Source organism: Cavia porcellus, unplaced genomic scaffold, assembly GCF_034190915.1.
Source record: "Cavia porcellus strain 051 isolate PalLab524CR breed Dunkin Hartley unplaced genomic scaffold, mCavPor4.1 scaffold_31, whole genome shotgun sequence".
Classification (NCBI taxonomy): domain Eukaryota; kingdom Metazoa; phylum Chordata; class Mammalia; order Rodentia; family Caviidae; genus Cavia; species Cavia porcellus.
In genome coordinates this window covers 1,138,341-1,156,850 of record NW_026947514.1, presented here as the reverse complement: position 1 = coordinate 1,156,850, position 18,510 = coordinate 1,138,341, and the positions used below count along the sequence as shown (strand labels likewise).

General features: G+C 62.7%; 1 protein-coding gene across 3 annotated transcripts in view; it reads left to right on the top strand.

Moving 5' to 3' along the window:
- Kif26a (kinesin family member 26A) overlaps positions 1 to 17,179 on the top strand; it is a 30,930-nt gene extending 13,751 nt beyond the window's left edge. For 2 of the 3 annotated variants that reach the window (XM_063241404.1, XM_003463139.5), the window contains exons 4-16: positions 2,028 to 2,218; positions 5,718 to 5,904; positions 9,278 to 9,490; positions 10,090 to 10,183; positions 10,444 to 10,706; positions 10,808 to 10,985; positions 11,066 to 11,228; positions 11,340 to 11,502; positions 11,911 to 14,788; positions 15,137 to 15,342; positions 15,442 to 15,462; positions 15,690 to 15,840; positions 16,064 to 17,179. In XM_063241404.1, coding sequence (XP_063097474.1) covers positions 2,028 to 2,218; positions 5,718 to 5,904; positions 9,278 to 9,490; positions 10,090 to 10,183; positions 10,444 to 10,706; positions 10,808 to 10,985; positions 11,066 to 11,228; positions 11,340 to 11,502; positions 11,911 to 14,788; positions 15,137 to 15,342; positions 15,442 to 15,462; positions 15,690 to 15,840; positions 16,064 to 16,245 — 4,890 coding nt within the window. In that variant the 3' untranslated portion in view covers positions 16,246 to 17,179. Of the gene's footprint in view, positions 1 to 789; positions 864 to 2,027; positions 2,219 to 5,717; positions 5,905 to 9,277; positions 9,491 to 10,089; positions 10,184 to 10,443; positions 10,707 to 10,807; positions 10,986 to 11,065; positions 11,229 to 11,339; positions 11,503 to 11,910; positions 14,789 to 15,136; positions 15,343 to 15,441; positions 15,463 to 15,689; positions 15,841 to 16,063 lie in introns of all 3 variants that reach the window. The other variant, XM_063241405.1, reaches the window with a different exon arrangement.
- The last annotated feature ends 1,331 nt before the right edge of the window (positions 17,180 to 18,510 follow it).

The following is an 18,510-nucleotide window of genomic DNA, read 5'->3' as shown; positions in this document are numbered from 1 at the left end:
TGCTGGCATGTCTGGGCAGGCAACATGGCGGCCACATCACTGTCAGCTCTAGCAGGTGGGCAGGGGCACTGTGCACACTTCCAGGGCAGTGAGGTCTGAGGAACAGGGTTCTCCCCTGGCACTGGCCCAGGGCTCCTGAAGGGCTGCCAGGTGTCCAGGACTCGTTGGGGGGCAGGGACAGGGGTTTCGCTGTGCCCAGGCTTGGCTCTCAGATGCAGCTCCCTCACCCTAGCTGGGCCCCTGGTGCGAGCCTCAGTTTCCCTGCCTGTGGAGTGGGGGTGGGTAGGACTGCCCATTCTGGGGGCCTCTGGGTAGGGAGCCTGGGCCTTCGTGGGTGGGTGATTCTGCCTTAAGCCCTGGCTCTGCGCCCCTCAGCACCTCAGGAGCTGTGCGGCATTTGTGGGCATGGCTGGTGGACGCCGTCTTCCCTGGGCGAATCCTGGAGCGAGGGTCAGCCTAGAGGGCTCCCAGGAAAGGCGAGTGTGCCGTTTCCCACACAGTGTTCCTGGAGCCCTGGTGTTTCGGGGAGCCAGTGGTACCAGCGACGTTGGCTCCCCTGAGGCAGGGCGGTGGCACTGGCGGGCAGTAAGCAGTGAGAGCTTTCCTGGCTGCGCCCAGCCATGACCGGCCTCACGCTCTCCTCTCTCCTGTTTTCCTTTCGTTGCTGCTGTGGCGCCTTCCATCTCGCTTTCTGTTGGCCGCCCCCATCCCACGTGTGGTCCCTCCCTCCCGCCCCACCTCTCGCTTGGGACGGCTTCTTTTGGCATGCTTGGGCTCTGCTTCTGGCAGGAATTGGCAGTGGCCGTCCCGGTGGTCCGAACCGTGGGACGGTGGACGCGGCTGGTGCGGGATTCCTGAGACAGGTCAGTGCGAGTGGCCAGCGGCCGCAGGTGGCTCCATGCGGCGGCTGGAGGTGGAGATGCAGGAGGCCATGGCGGGTGGTCGGGCCCTTGGGCGTGGATGGGGTCGTGGGGCGGCTCTGGCCCTGCCAAGACCCCAGTGGCCTTATTTCATACCTGTAGGTAGCAGGGAGCGGGGTTGGGCTGGCTGGCCCTGAGTGGTGCCATCCTGGCTGTGCCCAAGCACCTCCTATTTTCTAAGAGCAGCTGGGCCTGACTCTGCGTCTCAGACTGCATGGGCCACCTTGTGACTTTCAGATCTGTCCTTTCCCAGGCTGCTCTGTCCCTCACAGGTGTTTAGGTCTTTCCCAAGGAACATGCATTGACAGGAGAGGAATTCTCGTTCAAGGTGGAGCAGGCCAGGCTGGGTTCTGAGAGGTGCACAGGAGTTCCTGCCCCATAGGCAGGGGGTGGGCGTGGTGTGCTGTACCCTGCCAGGTTTTGCTAAGGCTGTAGGTCCACCCTCTGCTGCAGCTAACTCTTAGTGCTCATAGCCCAGGGCTAGGAGCACCGGCCTTCCACAGGCCTGAGCTCGAGGCCGGCCGTGGGTTTCTTTCTGCTCACTGTCCTGAAAGGGCTTTGGACTCTGGCGCTGGCCACAGGCTGGGGAAGTCACACATACCGTGGTGGGGGAGTTGCTGATGATGGTGATGAAGGGTCCCTGGGGCCCGGGGACTTTTTCTGTAGCAGTGTGCCCATAGTTTAGACTCAGTAGCATCCTACGCTACCAAAGGCAGGGCAATTAGCACCTGGACCAGATATCTACTGTGGCTTCTTGTCCAGTGACAACTCTGGGGGCTCTCAGGCTGCCTGGGACATCGGGGCATAGAGCATTGGACCTCTGCAGTCACTGTGTCTTGAGCACTTGGTGAGAGGGCCAGGAGCTCAGGCCCTGGTGTGTGTGTGTATGTCCCCCTTCCCCTAAGCTGGAGACTTGGGTCTTTGTGTCTTGCTGGCGTCGCCTGGCCTTGATTAGGGGCCCTTCCCAGTTGTACCTGCAGCATCCCCGGGGCTGAGGAGTGTGTGAGTTCTGGGGTGCACGGCTTGTTTCCTGAGCTCCTCGTGCCCAGTGCAGCGGGCACCTCTGCCCAGCCATCTGTGCTTCACGTGGCTTCTCTTTCCTCCCAGGCTGAGGCGGCGGTCGCAGCTGTGGCAGTGGCAGACTCTGTCCGAGACAGCGCCTCTGCAGTGGGCCCTGATGGTGTGTCCAAGGCATGGGGCCGGGCAGGGGCCTGCACATCGGCCCTGGTCACCCCAGCCCCTGGCAGCTCAGCAGGGGGCTCCACAGGTCCCTCTGCCGCAGCCTCCTTCTTCATAAGGTACGTCTCAGGGCTGCGGGGAGCATGTGTAGGGGACAGGGTGCCCCGGGCCCATGGGCTGGCGTCTGGTGGCCTGAGGCCGTGCTTGCCAGAATGGTGACTTTGCCTGTTGCCTGGTGGAGTGGGTGAGCAGTGCAGGGATGCAGCTGCCCCATATGGCTCTACCTCCAGTCCACTGGCCTCCTGGGCACCACTCAGGGAAGTCTGGTCCCTTGGACCTCTGTCCCAGGCCTGAGCTCAGGGTGCTAGGGAAGGACAGGGCACGGCTGGCATGCTCCCAGCACCTGATGCTTGGTATCAGCTGGTGTGGGTGAGGGTCCCATGGATGCACAGAGGCCTGGGTGTCATGCGTGGAGGGGAGCTGTCCCCTGCCTTACCGAAGGAGGCAGCCCAGCAGACAGAGTCCTTGGCTCTACGGCCCCAGCCCGGCCCCCTGCTCCCACCCCAGGGGGGCCTGGGGCTGTGGATTACAGGATGTAATCATTGTAATGAGTGGTAATGGTGAGCAGCTGTGGGTCACTGTCCCATTAGCAGCCAGTGTGGGTGCTGATAAGCTCATCCCTGGATCACCAGGCATCGAGGTGGGAGGAGGGTGTCTTATCAGCAGGCCTGGGGGCTGCGGGGGGCTGCTGGAGAGACTGGGCATGTGATGAGGGCATTGTCCCCGCTCAGGGACAGCTCCATACTGCACGGGCTTCCCACCACCAGGCTGGCTCCCGCTGCCACCCCAGTTAGGAGCAAGGAGCCAGCTGGCGCCCAGGGGATAGTGGAGGTCAGCAGTGTGTCCCTAGGTGGGGGCCAGGAGAGGCAGACCTCCAAGCTGCTGGCTGTGACCCCCACACCCTGAATCCCCACTTCTGTGACTGTCCCAGGACTCCCAGGCCCAGCATGGCAGGAGGATTTGAAATGGGACCTCTGGAGAGAAGGAGCATCTTGGGGGCCAGTTGAGCCGGAGGCCCACTGGCTGAGAGGTTCTTGTTGCAGGGGAGAGGAGTGCTGGCTGGCAGGGCCCCCCATACACCGACTCATTAGCGGCTCGGCTGCCTTTTGTCTGAGCCAGGCTGGTGCTGCTCCTGCCTGTACCATGCCTCTGACCTTGGGACGTTGCCATAGAAACGAAGAAACAAGAGCTGGGCGGTGAGGCAGGTTTTCACCGGCTGCCCCCTCACTGCCCCGCCCCAGTTACCCAGCTGGGCACCCTGAGTCACTGCTGGGGGAGGGGAGGCATGTGTGGCCCAGTTGGGTAGGTGTCCCGGCAGGCTACCATGCCCCCAGTGAGCCTTGGGCTGGGATCCTTAGCCAGCAGGGGTGAATGTGAGGGGGGCTTAGGAGCTACCCGGCTGTCAGGGGGCAGTGGGCTGTCTAGAAGCACTGAGGGACAGTGGGGCCAGCCCCTGGCCCGGCACACGTGCCTGTGCCTGGCTGTATTCTGTGTCCGCCTCCTCCTGCACCCCAGGACCCAGATGGCCCTTGCCTTGGGAGCACTGCTAGCGGCTCCTGTGAGCTGGGCTTTGACGGCAGTGGGGCTCTGACAGGGGTCCATCTCTGTGCTGTGGTTGTGAGGTGGGCACTGAGGCTGGAGTAGGAGCCTAGCAGGTGCCCATCAAGCGGGCAGAGTGGCTGCTGGTGGACTGGGAGAAGGTGCTCGGCTCACACTGGTATGCAGATGCCTGGCATAACCAGCCATTTGGGCTTCTTGTCAGCAGGGTCTCAGAGGTGCCATTGCAGGGTCCCCAGGTGGCCTGGTGTGGTTGAGGTCTGTGCTGCAGACCCCTGGCCCTGGAGGGCACAAAGGGGCAGAGCTGGCCTTGCTCTGGACCTTGCACCGTCTGCTGTGCCTTTGGCCACTCACAGTCCTCCCAGTCTCTGTGCCTGCACATTAGGGGTGTGGTGTGTGGGTGCAGGGGTGCTGCCACCATGGCAGGCCTAGCCCTGACCCTACGACATAGGGTCCCCTTTGAGGGCCAGTGCCCAGTAGGTACTGCGAGTGCCCTTTCCTGAAACCTGGGTCAGGCGTGGCCCCCATTTATAGCTCGAGCCTGTGTAAGGGGCCTCCTTGTTGGTCTGGGTGGGGCAGGGCTCCTGCCCCTCATGAAACCTTCTGTGGGTTCTGAACTCGGCAGTACCAGATGGGCACGGTGGGCCTGACTTGTCTGTCCTCCAGTTCTCGGAGGCAGCCTGCAGCTTCTTTCTAGCTAGGCTGTGGGAAGCCACGGGCCGTGGGGCATAGGCAGGGAGAGCCTCCGGCCTGTAGCCCCTCCCCCTCCCTGTTCCCTGGAGTCCCTACCACTTCCGGGGCCATGTCCTCTGGACTTCTCAGGCTGCGGTTGGTGAAGCACTGCCTCTTTCTGCCCGTGGCTTCCTTGCCATGTGTGGGATGTGCCAGCCCCTGGCTCCGGCGGGAGGTGCAGTGTCATGGGCTCACAATGCCCAGTGAGGTCTGAGGCCCAAGGCCAAGGGTCTGTGGGTGCAGACACCAGAGACCTTTCAGGCCTGTGACTTCAGCCCTACCCGGCCCATCCCTGAAGGGGGCATCCGCTGTGACTCTGTTCTGGGCTCTGCCACACGTCGTAGATTACTTTTATTCTCTGTGATGACACCTCGAGAGAAAGAAGCCATCCCAGGGGCCTCTTAAAGGACAACTCCTATTAACGTTGAGCGGAGTTAGCAGAGTGTGCAGTAGACCTCGCCTCTGTGGTGGGGAGGTAGGGGGAGGGCTGCCGAGAAGTACCCCCAGTCCTTCTTACGAGGCCTGGGGGCTGGGTGGAGGCAGGCACTTTAGACTGGCTGGAGGGGCAGCTTCGGGCTTTTCTGTGGGGAGGAGGAGGCTGTCCAGGAGCAGGGTCTGCAGGGCCACAGGTGTGCTCCGGAAGGCAGTGCTCTGGAGCGTGGCCCAGCTCAGCTCCCTGCAGTGGGAAGGAGATTTTGAGGGAACCCTTGGGAAAGGTTGGGGCCAGCAGAGCATCAGCTTACAGGAGGGCCCCAGCCTTGGGGCCCAGATTGTGTGTGAGCCTGGATGTATGTACACATGTGTGCCTGCGTGTTACCCGGGTAAGCAGGTGTATGTGCCTCACGTGTGTGTGCGCATGCGCTGGGATGAGGCCGTCCCTTCCCTCAAGCAGAGCAGTAATTGTGATGGTAGCATCAATTAAGCTCCTCTGAATGTGTTCACTCATGAGGGCCCCTGGGAGTCACTCCCCTGTGTTAGAGATGGGGAAACCGAGGCACAGGGAGGCTAAATTAATATGCTTGGGTTCTGCTGCCTGCAAGAGGCTGCTGTAGCCTATGCACTTGCTTTGTCTGCCTGGCCTCTCTGTGCCCTGCCTGCCCATGTGCCAGGCAGGGCTGCTGGGAGGGGGGAGGTGGTGACCAGGGACCCCACTTGGAGAAGTATGCGTGGCTGGGCAGTCATAGTTCTGGCTATGTGGTGTGGCTAGCAGACCTGGGGTGGGAGGACCTGGACAGTGCTGGGCCTAGTGAGCTGCTCTCTCCACCCCAGGGCTGCCCAGAAGCTCAGCCTGGCCAAGCGCAAGAAGCACCACCCGGCACCCGCCCCCACACCCCGAAGTGCCTCTGCCTTCCCCACCGACTTCAGCGGCATCCTCCAGCTCTGCCCGCCTCCGGTGCCGCCCTGCCTGCTCAGGGTCGCCTCCAAGGCCAAGGACAACCCAGGCAGCTTCGGAAAGGTAGAGCTGGTGCAAGACTGGGTGACTCTGGGAGGGGACCCAGGGCTCAGAGAAGGTGGCGGAGGAAGAGGGGCCTGGTTCATTCTCCAGGCCGGACGAGGCTGGTTGGAGTAGGGACAGAAAGGGAACCAAGCCCAAGGAGGGACGGGGAGCCTGGGGTACAGTGTGGGGCTGGGCTGAGGGAGACAGGTCCTCGGAGCACCTTGGGGACCTGGGAAGTGCCTGTACCCAGTCTGAGGTCTGCAGAGGGGGGAATTATGGGATTGCCCCAAGGGGGTGGGCTCTAGTGCCCGGGGAGGGTGGGCAGCCAGGGCTTGCCCTGAATCTTTCCCTGGGAGGCGTAGGGTTGGGCTGCTCTCTGCTGCCCAGTGCTGTGCAGGGAGTACTAGCCCTATGGGCTTCCAGCTGCACAGATGGTCAGCATGGGCCATGGCTAGCTCCCCGGGGCTGTGGCACCCAGGATTGGGGCTGGAGAGGAAGCTGGGATGCTGGGAGAAGCCCACGCCTGACCGGAGCTTCACAGCTGTGGCTTGGGTAGTCTCTCCTCCCCCATCACCTCTTGTGGCCCTGGACCAGACTCACAGTCATCTCTGGACATTTATAGAGCCAGGATTGCTGCTCTTCCTGCCCAGGCTATGGGGATCGTGTTGGGGTCCAGAGCAGGACCAAATGGGCCAGGCAGGGCCTTAAAGCTCTTCAGGCCTGGGTCCCCCCCTGCATCCCAGAACATTGACTGGGGGTTGAGGCTGATTCACCTGGCTCCTTTCTGCATGGGGAACTCACTCATCCCTGTGGCTTTCTTGGGAGCCTGGGCTGGCAGTGGCCTGTGGTGGTGGTGGTGGGGACCACAGCTGTGCCAGGCTGGGTGCAGGCAGCTGGCAGTAAACCCCATAGCTTTCCAGATTCAGGGCATAGAGCTGGCCCAGTGAGCTGGCCCAGTGAGCCTCTTCCAGCTGCGTAGATCTGCAGTCATCTTCCCCTCAGGCCCAGGTCACCACATCTGTCTCTGGGTCCTCACATGGACATTGGGAGCCCTGCCTCCTTCCTGGGCTGCTCAGCCTAGGGGTTGGGGCCAAGGGTGGTGCCCTGCTCCCTGGTGAGGTTCCTGCCTGCCTTAGGAAGGTGCTGGGGTAGCAGGTGGCTCTGTGCTACTGCCACTTAAGATAATTCATCATAATGCGGACAGGGGGGAGAGAGGGCTGTGCCCCCAAGTGCTTGCCTGCCACCATGGGTGTGGGCTGTGTACCTGCAGGATCCCCCCCTTGGGGGGGGGCTGTGAGCAAGAGGGAGGTGGGCCGAGGTCTGACCCTTAAATAGAGGCAGCCTCCCAGAGCAGGGTACACAGATCAGCTGGCCAGATGGCTGCTGCCCAGGGTTTTGTGGGGCGTGGGGCTAGGATGGGGCCAGGGACAGCAGGCATCATGACCTGGCACTAGCATCCTGCTCTGGCCTCTGCTGGCCTGGATACTTAACCTGCTGGTGTCCAGGCTTTTCCACTAGAGCATGATGGGTGCAGGACAGGGCTGCCTTTGGTTGGCAGAAGCACTGTGCTCAGCGGGACCCCACCGAGGTCCAGCTGCGCTGTCACAGGGGCCTGGGGCTAAGCCCACCCAGGTGTTCCTACAGGGCTGTCAGTCTCTGCTTCACCAGGCACAAGGCCCTTTCCTCCAGCCTCTCAGTCTCCGCCTCCCGGTGCAGCCCCTCCTCAGCTGAGAGTGTGATTAGCACTAATGTCCCATAGTCAGAAATGCCTCTTGAAAGGCGTTTAATATTGTCACAGGGAAGAAGTTAGATTGCGCTCAATTTCTGACATTAATGTGCTACTTAAGATAATTCATCATAGTGCAGCATTAAGAAAGATGTTCCTTGCAGGGAGGGTGCTGAGCTGCACCCTCCCTCACACCTCCCTTGGCCACCTCGGGGAGCTGGAAGCCCTTTTTTCTATGCAAAATGTGTTTTTCCCTTTCCAGCTTTGTGATATCTGCACATTTGCGGGGACTCAATGAGCTTGTCTCCTGTGAAGACCCTGTCATTTCCCATGGTAATGACAGGTTCTGTGGCAGCAGACAGCGGCCCGGTGCTGGGATGGGGGCGGCAGAGGGCGGCCTGGATGGCCACTGCTGGCCAGGTCCCCTCCCTATGTGGCTGCGGGTCAGTCTGGGATTAGAGGTGGTCATCAGACCTGCGAGCTGCGTCCTGGTTCTCGTGGTCTTTCCTCCCTGCCAGGAATTCTCTCAAATCTCCAGAACCATTTGGCTCCTGAAGTGGTGGGGAGTTCACACTGGAGAAAAATTGCTAGAAATTACCTGGAAGTGCACATTTTAGTCTGCTTTGCAGCGGTGTTTGGAATGGAATAGTTTTGTTCATGCCGTCGGGGGAATAAAAGAATCGATTCTCGCCTGGCGGAGCTCAGGTCCTCCACAGCACAATAGCGGAGCTCTTCCACCCTCTCCCTGATGTTGGGGGCGGGGTGGGGTCTGCGCGTCTAGGCGCTCACGCCTGGGGGTGGGGGTGGCACTTGTGCACCCTACCTTGGTAAACCAATTTCACCAGCGTTACATATCTGTCACTTACAATTAAACGCGTGAAAAATATTGGCTCTGAAATGAGTCTTGGGTAATATAATTTACACTGACATGGGGACATCAGAAGTCCTCAGAGAGTGGACAGCAGTGTCCTCCAGCAGAAGGTGGAGCTGGTGCCCAGCTGGGAGGAGCCCTGACTCGAGGTGCTGTGAGAGTAGCACCTGGTCACCAGGTTCCCCCACCAGGTGGACCCATTCTCAGCACAGGCTTGGGGTGTCTGCCCTGGCCTGGCTCCTGGGTCCCACAAGCCCTGTGGTGCCTCCATAGAGCACATTTGGGGCTGCACCTTTGGTCCTGCTGTGAGCCCGGCTGACTGCCTGCCACCTGCAGGGCTCAGACCCACCTTCATCCTGCCTGCCCTGGCCCCCCCACCCTTCTGGGACCTCCCTAGCTCTTTAGACTCCTCCCCCGGTGTGGCTTCTTCACTTGCCATGTGCAGCTGCGCCTGCGGTCTCCTGGCCCCTGAGGGCCCTGATGGGCCTTGGCCAGGGGCTGGCACTGCTGGAGAGGAAGGCCCGGGGTGACCCTCCCCTCTCAGCCTGCTTCATGGATCCCAGCACTCCTCTGCTCCCAGGAGTGTCTGGAGCCTGCTGTCCCGTCTGTCCACCTGGGACTTCGTGTTCTCTCTGCCCGCTGACCTCATGGAGATCTGCTCCAGCCGCATTCCTGCCATGTCGGTGCCCACGCCGAGGCCTGCTCCGCTGCCCCAACTCGCGCTGCTCCTCCTGCCCTGTAATTAGTGGCCAGCTGGGCGGGCGTGGTGCTCAGAGCCCGCTCTCCCGCCCCAGGTGAAAGTCATGCTGCGCATCTGGCCAGCACAGGGCGCCCAGCGTTCAGCCGAGTCTGCGTCCTTCCTGAAGGTGGATTCCCGGAAGAAGCAGGTGACCCTCTACGATCCAGTCGCTGGGCCCCCGAGTGGTGTGGGCCTCCGACGTGCGGCCACAACAGCCGTTCCCAGGATGTTCGCCTTTGATGCTGTCTTCCCCGCAGATTCGGAGCAGGTAACAGACAGCGTCTGGGCGTGAGGGGGAGAAGGACCGAGGCAGCCAGGCACCTGCCGAGAGGCCCCGGGGTCTCTGCCCCACCCTGGGAAGCCTCTGAGCTGCACTTTCCCATCCTGGACTGGGGCTACTGCTCCTGACCTCAAATGCTGCACATGGCATGACCGAGTCTGGGTGCTCTGTGCTGTGTGCTAGTGTGTCCATGGCAGCAGCAGCAGCAGCAGCTCTGTGGTGGGGTGTGCACACGTGTATTATGGTTGTGTGTCTGCACACTTACCTTGTGGTGTTTGCACAAGTGTGCTTGGTGTACATGAGCGTGCACAGGTTGCTGTGGGCTGTGTGTACCCACATGTGTTATAGGGGGTGTGCACCCAGGCGTTAAGGATGTGTGTCCTTGTGTGTTATGGGGGTGTGCCCATGTTTTCTGCCACCAAGCAGTGTGTGTCATGTGTTTCACGTGTGTCTGCACGTGTTCCTGTGCCTGTCCCAGGGGCTGGTGGGCTTTGGGTGAGGGGACAGACAGGCCTGGGCTTACAGGAGGGGAAGGTGAGGTAGCTGCAGCCCCCCACCCTGGCCTGCCTAATGCCAGCTCCCCCCAGGCTGAGGTCTGCTCGGGGACTGTGGCTGATGTGCTCCAGTCTGTGGTCGGCGGGGCCGATGGCTGCATTTTTTCCTTTGGCCACACGAGCCTTGGTGAGTACCCCATCACCCGTCCTGACACCCCCACTGCCACCCTCACTGCTGAAGTCGCTGGGCCCTAGGGCTGGTTGGTGAAGGAGGACGGTTGTCATGTGGGTGCAGGGGCTTCATGGAGGGGATGTGAAGCCTGTAGAGAAGGCAGAGGCCTGGACAAGAGCCCTGGGCAGGGCTGGGCATGGCCCTCGCAGGTCTGGCTGGGCTCTGAGGGCTTGCGTGGCCCCAGAGTGGCCCCTCATGTGTGGTGTGGCCCCCAGGCAAGTCATATACCATGATCGGGAAGGACAGCTCTCCCCAGAGCCTGGGCGTGGTGCCCTGCGCCATCTCCTGGCTCTTCCGCCTGGTGGAGGAGCGCAGGGAGAGGACAGGCACGCGCTTCTCCATCCGCGTGTCAGCTGTGGAGGTGTGTGGCCGAGACCAGAGCTTGCGGGACCTGCTGGCCGATGTGGCCTCCAGCAGCCTCCAGGACACCCAGTCTCCGGGCATGTACCTGCAAGAGGACCCGGCGAGTGGGACACAGGTGCACCAGGGTCACCGTCCTTGTTGGCTCCAAAGGGTGGGGGGTGGGGGGTCATGTTGGCCCTGAACCCTCAAAGCCACAGTCTCCTCTGCCTCCTGCAGCTGCAGAACCAAAGTGAGCTGCGGGCACCCACAGCGGAGAAGGCGGCCTTCTACCTGGACGCAGCATTGGCCGCCCGAAGCTCCCAGGCTGGTGGGGAGGATGGGGGCCAAGGTTCCCACCTGCTCTTCACGCTGCATGTCTACCAGTATCGAGTGGAGAAGTGTGGCCAGGGGGGAAGTGAGTTTTGCCTGCTGCTCCTAGGGGTCCTGGGGGGCCGCTTCCCAGGGCCACACCATCACCACTGCGTTGCTTTCCAGTGTCTGGAGGCCGCAGCCGCCTGCACCTCATCGACCTGGGCAGCTGTGAAATGGTGCCTGGCCGGGCCGAGGAAGTCGCTGGGGGCTCCCTGAATCTGTCCCTGTCGGCTCTGGGCAGTGTCATCCTGGCTCTGGTCAATGGGGCCAAACATGTGCCCTACAGGTGAGTGTGGGCACCGAGCAGGTGGCACCAGGACAGACCCAGGACTCGGGGTGCAGCTGGCCTCCCTGTTGTCCAGTCTCCCTCTCTGATGGTGCCCCTTCTTGGTCCCAGGGATCACAGGCTCACTGTGCTGCTGCGGGAGTCCATAGCCACCACCAGCTGTCGTACCACTATGATTGCCCATGTGTCAGATGCGCCGGCCCACCATGCCGAGACGCTGAGCACTGTGCAGCTGGCTGCCCGCGTCCACCGCCTGCGGAGGAAGAAGGCTAAGGTGGGGCCCTGTGCTGCTGCCCATGTTGCCTGCCCAGGCTGCTGTGTCATCCGCAGCATGGTAGGAGATGCTATGTGGGGTTTTTGGGTCCCTAGACCCCCACAGACCCTGGAGCAGTGGGACATTGGCACCACCCTGGCAAGGGGCTTCCTAGGCACATTTCACAGGGCCTGAGGGTGGACTTAGGGGCAGTTGCAGGCCAGACCGCCTTAGGTCCAAGTTGTCCGTCTTCTCTAGGGGCCGAGTGCAGGGCTCTGTACAGTTCTCTGTACTGGCCCAGGTGTGCTGTGGCCCCTGCCGTGGTGACACTGCAGGGACCCTGGCATGTGCTGCTGGGAGCAGGTGGGAGTCGGGCCGAGCTGGCTAGAGGCAGGGGTGCTCACAGGTCCCATGCTGCTGCTTCCCCAGCACACGTCCAGCTCCTCGGGTGGGGAGAGCTCCTGTGAGGAGGGCCGGGCCCGCCGCATCCCCCACCTGCGGCCCTTCCACTCACGTGCAGTGGCCCTGGACCCTGACCGCCCAGTACCCAGACTGCCTGGCGACCCTGACTACTCATCCAGCAGCGAGCAGTCCTGTGATACCGTCATCTATGTGGGGCCAGGTGGGATGGCGCTGTCAGACCGTGAACTCACTGACAACGAGGGCCCTCCAGACTTTGTGCCCATCATCCCCTCCCTGAGCCGTCGGCGGCCCTCTGAGGGCCCCCGAGATGCTGACCACTTCCGCTGCAGCACATTTGCAGAGCTGCAGGAGCGGCTGGAGTGCATTGATGGCAGCGAGGAGCCCCCCAGGTCCCTGGGCAGCAGCGACAGAACCCAGGCCACCCCAGCCCGGGGAGGTGGGAAGCTTTTGCTGCCTGAGGCTGCATCCCCCAGGAAGGCCATGGGCCCCCCAATGGCAACCAGCACCCCTCGAGGCAGCCCTGGCCCGGACACCCACCAGCCCATCCCTGAGCCTTCCAGGGCTGGTGCCCAGGGTGACCAGCAAGAGAATGACAGCTACCAGGGTGAGCCACTGGCCCTGGACAAGGCTGTGAGGGTCAGAACCCGGAATTTGCTGCCCAGCTCAACCCCTCTGGCTCCCAGGGAGCTGGAAGCCCTGGGAGCCCCTGTGGAACTCGAGGGAGAGAGCACTGATACAGTGGTGCGGACACCTCCTGTGGGCACGAGTGGGCAGGGGCAATTTCCGCTGGCTCCAGACTCAGTCTGTCCCTGCCCGTCTGCACGAGGCTGTCGCCTGGAGCGGGGCCTGCTGACCACCACAGTGACCCTGCAGCAGCCGGTGGAGCTGAATGGTGAGGATGAGCTGGTGTTCACAGTGGTGGAGGAGCTGCCCCTGGGGGGTCTGGCGGGCGCCACACGGCCCTCCAGCCTGGCCAGCTTCGGCAGCAACTGCTCCCTGCAGGCCCTGGCCTCAGGCTCGAGGCCAGTCAGTATCATCAGCAGCATTAACGATGAGTTTGATGCCTATACCTCCCTGGCCTCTGACGGTCCTGGAGCACCACTGGAGGGGGCACCTTGGCCAGGAGGCAGCCCTGCCTCCTCTGTTGGCTCCTGGCTCAATGAGGTTGGCGTCTGTACGGCCACCAGCCTCAGCCCCATACCACAGCCTCCCTTCAGCCCCAGTGTGCTAGTGGGGACTGGGCCTCCAGAGCCCTGTGTCTGGGGTAACCCCCTGGACAGTGGTGTCCGGTCTGTGGCACAGGGTGGGCCTGATGGCTCTTGCTCAGTCCGGAGTCCTCGTGCTAGAGAAGCAGCAGGCCTAGCCCGAGCTGGCCAGGAGCCCTGGGCGGGGTTGTCACAGGGTACTGCTGTGGGCCAGACCCTCCACTCCAGCCTTCCCCGCAAGCCCAGAATCCCCTCTGTGGCCAGCCGTGTGGCTTGTGCGCGTCCTGGCCGGAGCCCACCCAGCCCCGGAAGCCTGTTTGAGGACCCTTGGCTGCTCCGTACAGATGACTGTGCTGCCCCTAGCCCTACCCCAGGACCCTCCCGGCTTTCTGAGGCCCAGACAAGGCCAGCTTGTGCCCAGAGGGTAGTGGATGGCTGTGCGATGGTGGGCAGGGTGGGCCGTAAGCCTGAGGCTGTGGCTTGGATCCCACCTCTGCGGCGCGGTGCCACCACCCTGGGGGTGACCACACAGGCTACGTCTAGTGGGGACCCTGTGGCCGAGGCGACCCCCTGCTCCACCAACCTGAAGGGCTCCCCTGGCAGCAAGAAAAGCTTGGCATCCAAGGGGGGCTTCTTCCCGAGGCCTAGTGGGGCGACCCCCCCCACCCCTCCTGTGCGCAAGTCCAGCCTAGAGCAAAGCAGCCCAGCCCAGGCCCCCGTCCTGGCTGTAGGCCCCACTCGAGCAGGCGCTGCCTCAACATTTCGTAGGGAGGAGGAGGCCCGGCCCAATGGCCGTGCTGACCATGCCGTTCCTAAGGCCACATCCAGCCTCAAAGCTCGGGCAGGCAAGATGGAGGTGGCCCATCGTCCTGCCGGCCACATGTCCCTGGAACGGTATGAGGGCCTGGCACATGGCAGCAAGGTCCGGGAAGCCCCTGGACGGCCGCCTCGGTCTGTACCCAGGCTGGGTGTGCCACCTGCCAGTCCCACACCCGGGCTGTCCCCTGCCTGCCGGGGCAGCCCTGTTAAGGCCACAGGAGCCCCCAAACCCCCAACTGGAGGAGCCAAGGGCCGCAGTCCTGTGGCCAGTGGCTCTCGGGCTCTGGGTGGGTCCGTGAAGTCCCTGGCCCCGGTGGCTGGCAGGTCCCCTGGAGGCCCTGGAACTGGTCCCCGAGTGGCCCCGAGGGCTGCCCCTGGCCTTGGGGCTAAGGCTGGCCGGGGCACCATCATGGGAACCAAACAGGCGCTCCGGGCTACACATAGCCGTGTACGAGAGCTGGCGGCCAGCGGGGTCCCTGGCAGAGGCAGCCCCTCATGGGGCTCTGCGGACTCGGACAGTGGCAATGACAGTGGCGTGAACGTGGCAGAGGAGCGGCCACCTGTGGGCCCCGCCCTGCCGTCCCCCTACAGCAAGGTGACGGCGCCCCGGCGGCCCCAGCGGTACAGCAGCGGGCACGGCAGTGACAACAGCAGCGTGCTGAGTGGGGAACTCCCGCCTGCCATGGGCCGCACGGCGCTTTTCTACCACAGCGGCGGCAGCAGCGGCTACGAGAGCATGATGCGGGACAGCGAGGCCACCGGCAGTGCGTCCTCGGCCCCCGACTCCACGAGTGAGAGTGGGGCCGCCTCCCTGGGTGCCCGCTCCCGCAGCCTCAAGTCCCCCAAGAAGAGGGCCACAGGTGGGTGGTGGGGGCTCCTCGGGCAGAGCCCTCGGCAGCTTTCCCTCAGTCCAGTGCTGCCTTGCTTGGAGCCCGTTGCTCCCTGGTGCTCCTTGAGTGTCCCAGCTGCCTGGAAGTCTGTGCCAGGACTGCTGGGGGTGGGGGTGGGAGTGGGGGCAGCAGTCTGGCCTCTTCCTGTCCCGGGGTGGTAGTGGCCAGGAGGATCTGAATGAGCTGTGTGACCATCAATGCTGCAGAGCTGTCTGCAGGGGCAGTGGGGGTGGCCGTCCAAATGCAGGTGACCAGGTCTGGGAGTTGGGACCCAGAGTACCCGATCTCTGCTCACCTACACCTGGTCCCGAATTTCAGGGATGCAGCGCCGGCGGCTGATCCCAGCCCCACTGCCTGATGCCACTGCCCTGGGCCGCAAGCCCACCCTGCCCGGGCAGTGGGTAGACCTGCCTCCACCTCTGGCTGGTTCCCTGAAGGAGCCCTTCGAGATCAAGGTGTATGAGATTGACGACGTGGCACGTCTGCAGCGTCACCGGCTGCCCCCTCGGGAGGACCCAGCCCAGGTTGAGGCCAGGGGTTGGAGGCTGAGAGCCCAGGGTGGCAGAGTAGGCCCGTGGGGCCTGGCCAGGCACCCCTGACCACAACCCTTCTCTTGTCCACAGCCTTCCCAGGAACTGGAGAAGGTAGGGACCAGCCCAGTCCAGCCCCGAGCCTGCAAGGAGTGTCCCCTTTGGGCAATGTGGCAGGAGGGGTCCAGAGGCTGCCCGTGAGGTGGGGGGGTCCCCCAGGTCTGTGCCTGCCCACACTGGAGGCCAGCACAGGCATGAGGGAGAGGCAGGCCTGGGGTGCTGGATATTCCCAGGAGAGAGCCCCGGGCTTCACACCTGAGCCCCACCTGTTGCTGCCACAGGGCCTTGTGTGCGTCAGCTCCAAGCTTCGGCTGGCCGAGCGCAGGCAGCAGCGACTGCAGGAGGTCCAGGCCAAGCGTGACCACCTCTGCGAGGAGTTGGCCGAGACCCAGGGCCGGCTGATGGTGGAGCCCGGACGCTGGCTGGAGCAATGTGAGTGTCCCAGGCCCTCTGTCACCAAGCCCAGAGGACTTGCTCCCTGCCCTGGTTCCCTAATCTGCCATGTCCCATCCCTGCCACCTGTCTCTACCTTCCAGCTGCTCTCCTTTGAGAGGTGGTGGATAGGGAGGTCCCCTGGGGTGCTGGCTTTCCTGGGACTTCGGGGAGCCTGGTTGCCACCTGGCCCCTGTCCTGATCCAGTCCTGTCCCTCCCCAGTTGAGGTGGACCCAGAGCTGGAGCCTGAGTCAGCGGAATACCTGGCAGCTCTGGAGCGTGCCACAGCCGCACTGGAGCAGTGTGTCAACTTGTGCAAGGCTCACGTCATGATGGTGACCTGCTTTGACATCAGTGTCGGCACCACTGCCGCTGTGCCAGGGCCCCAGGAGGTGGACGTCTGAGGCCAGGCACTGGGCAGGGGAGGGGTAGGGATGTACAGGGCGCGTGAGATGGACGTGAGACGGAGTGAGAATGTGGTCAAGGAGTCAAGGGGCGAGGATGGGGTGCGGGGTCTGCAGGCCCAGGAGTCTCCGAGGAGGTGCAGTGGGGGTGGGAGCAGTGGCCAAGCGGGGAGCGAGCGAGGCAGGGAGAGTGGGGCGGTTGCCACGCAGATAGCCATGCAAGTGCCTTTAACCTTGAGTTGGACTCTTCTCCTTTTGCATTTGGTGCTATGGACTCTCGACACCAGCAGACGTGGGCTGGGGCCCGGCTGCCCGTGCCTGATCTCGCCTTGCTAGTGGGCGGTCCGAGTCAGGATTGGGTTTCTGTTGCTTTGCTGCGGCTTCCTCTTGGTAGAGCAGTGGCGGAGTCCTGGGAGTGGGACAGTGTCCTTCTCTGAGTACCCTGCTCTGCTCCAAGGATGCCGAGGGCCTCGGGGGAGGGCCAGGCCACGCACACACGATGCCTTCTTCCACGGCAGGAATTCTTACCAAAACCACAAGCAAAAAAATCCACCATGAAACCAACCTCCCCTGCCAGAGACAGGGGTTAGGGTTTTCTAAACGTTCTGTTAGGTTCCTATTTTTGTATCATTTTGCCTATGAACCTGGAGTTTGCAGCAGGAATTTGAAGACAAATGATCTATGTTTTTATGGTTTTCTACGGAGGTGTTCGGTACCGGGCTCTTCCTGAGGGTTCCCTGCTCGGGGAGGGTGTCCTTGGGAAGTGCGTGTCCCCACATGCAGACAAGGAGACCTGTGGCCTGTGTGATGTCCCCGAGCCACAGGCCTGCGTTTTCTGACTGTCGCGTTTTATAGGGTGTCTGGACCTTTGTACAAACGTGTAGATAACATCTTACTGCGGTTTTTATTTGTGAATAAAAAAGCGTTGATTGTTCTCACGCCTCCCGGGCTCACAGGGCTCAGGATGTGCCCACCCTCCCTCCAAGGGTCTTGGGGTAGGGGTGGGGGTACAGCAGGCTGGGCTGTATCTGAGGGACACACAGGTGGAGGGAGGGTTGTATGGGACTCAGCCTCTGCCGCTGCCTTGCAGGAGCCACTGTGTGGGGTAGGGGTCACTCTCAGAGTGTAAGAGGCAGCCAGGGTTCAAACCTAGTTTTCTCTCCCAGCCCTGTGCCCTCTCTTCTGAGTGCTGCTAGGATTTTGGGGCCCCAGACTAGGGCCTTCCTGCAGAGTGTGACATCTGGGGAGATGGAGGTGGGTGACGGTGACCCTCAGGAGGGCTGTGGTCTTCCCTTTGTTCCCTGCCCACCTCGCTGAGAGGCACTGCACCCTGGGTGCAGCAAGGCCCAGGCCTCAGAGTTAGCTGGAGCCTAGTGACAGGCACTTCTGGGGGCCCGGCCTGGACCCTCTTTTGACCTTGCTTCTTGTCCAGGCCCCTGTGTTGTGGGGGACCTGCCATGTTGCCCTCCTCACCCATCTCAGGTACTCAGTGTGTCTCACTAAGCCGGCCCCCCTCCAGGAGCCTGCCCTGGCCCTGGCCCCGGCAGCCTCTACAATGCAGCATTGTGCTGGCCCCAGTGCAGGGACCCTGCACCCCACCCTCTGAGAGATGAGTCAGCAGCCACCGTGCTCGGGACCCTGCGGGCCAGCTCAGCTGGGTGCTCTTCCCTGGCTGCAGGCATACGGTGGACCCCTCCAACACCTCTTGTGTGTGCTCTGTCTCCCTGCCTTAGCAGGGGTGCAGGGGTGGGTAGCTCTGAGTCACGATTGTCACACCCCAAGTGGCTCCTGGTGGCCCCCCAGGGACTATGTGGATGGAGAGGTGACTATTTCCTTCTAGGACCTGTCCTTGCTGACCCAGATGTGGGTCAGGACACAGGAATGCCCAGGCCATCGGCCTGGCCTCCAGCCTTGGGTGGTGTCACAGTCCAGCTGTGGTTGTGGGGTCCAATCCCCCACCCTGGGTCTCCTGAGATTTTGCTCCAGGAGATCACAGACTTCTGAGAGGGGCGAGGTTGTTCTCAGCCAGCAAAGAGCCACCCAGGCTGCTGTCTGACTGAGGGCTCTGCTGGGGGTAGCAGGGGGTGGCAGACCTTAGGGCCGACAGAGACTAAGAGGGTCTTGCAGATGGCATGGGGCAGACCCTTGCTGGCCAGGGGTGCTGCTCTTGGGACCCGAAGTGCTGGCCCAGGTGGGGCGTTGAAGGAACTGAGCAAGCCCCTGCTGTGGGCTTGGCCCTGCATCCGTGTCACCTGTGTGGTGTGG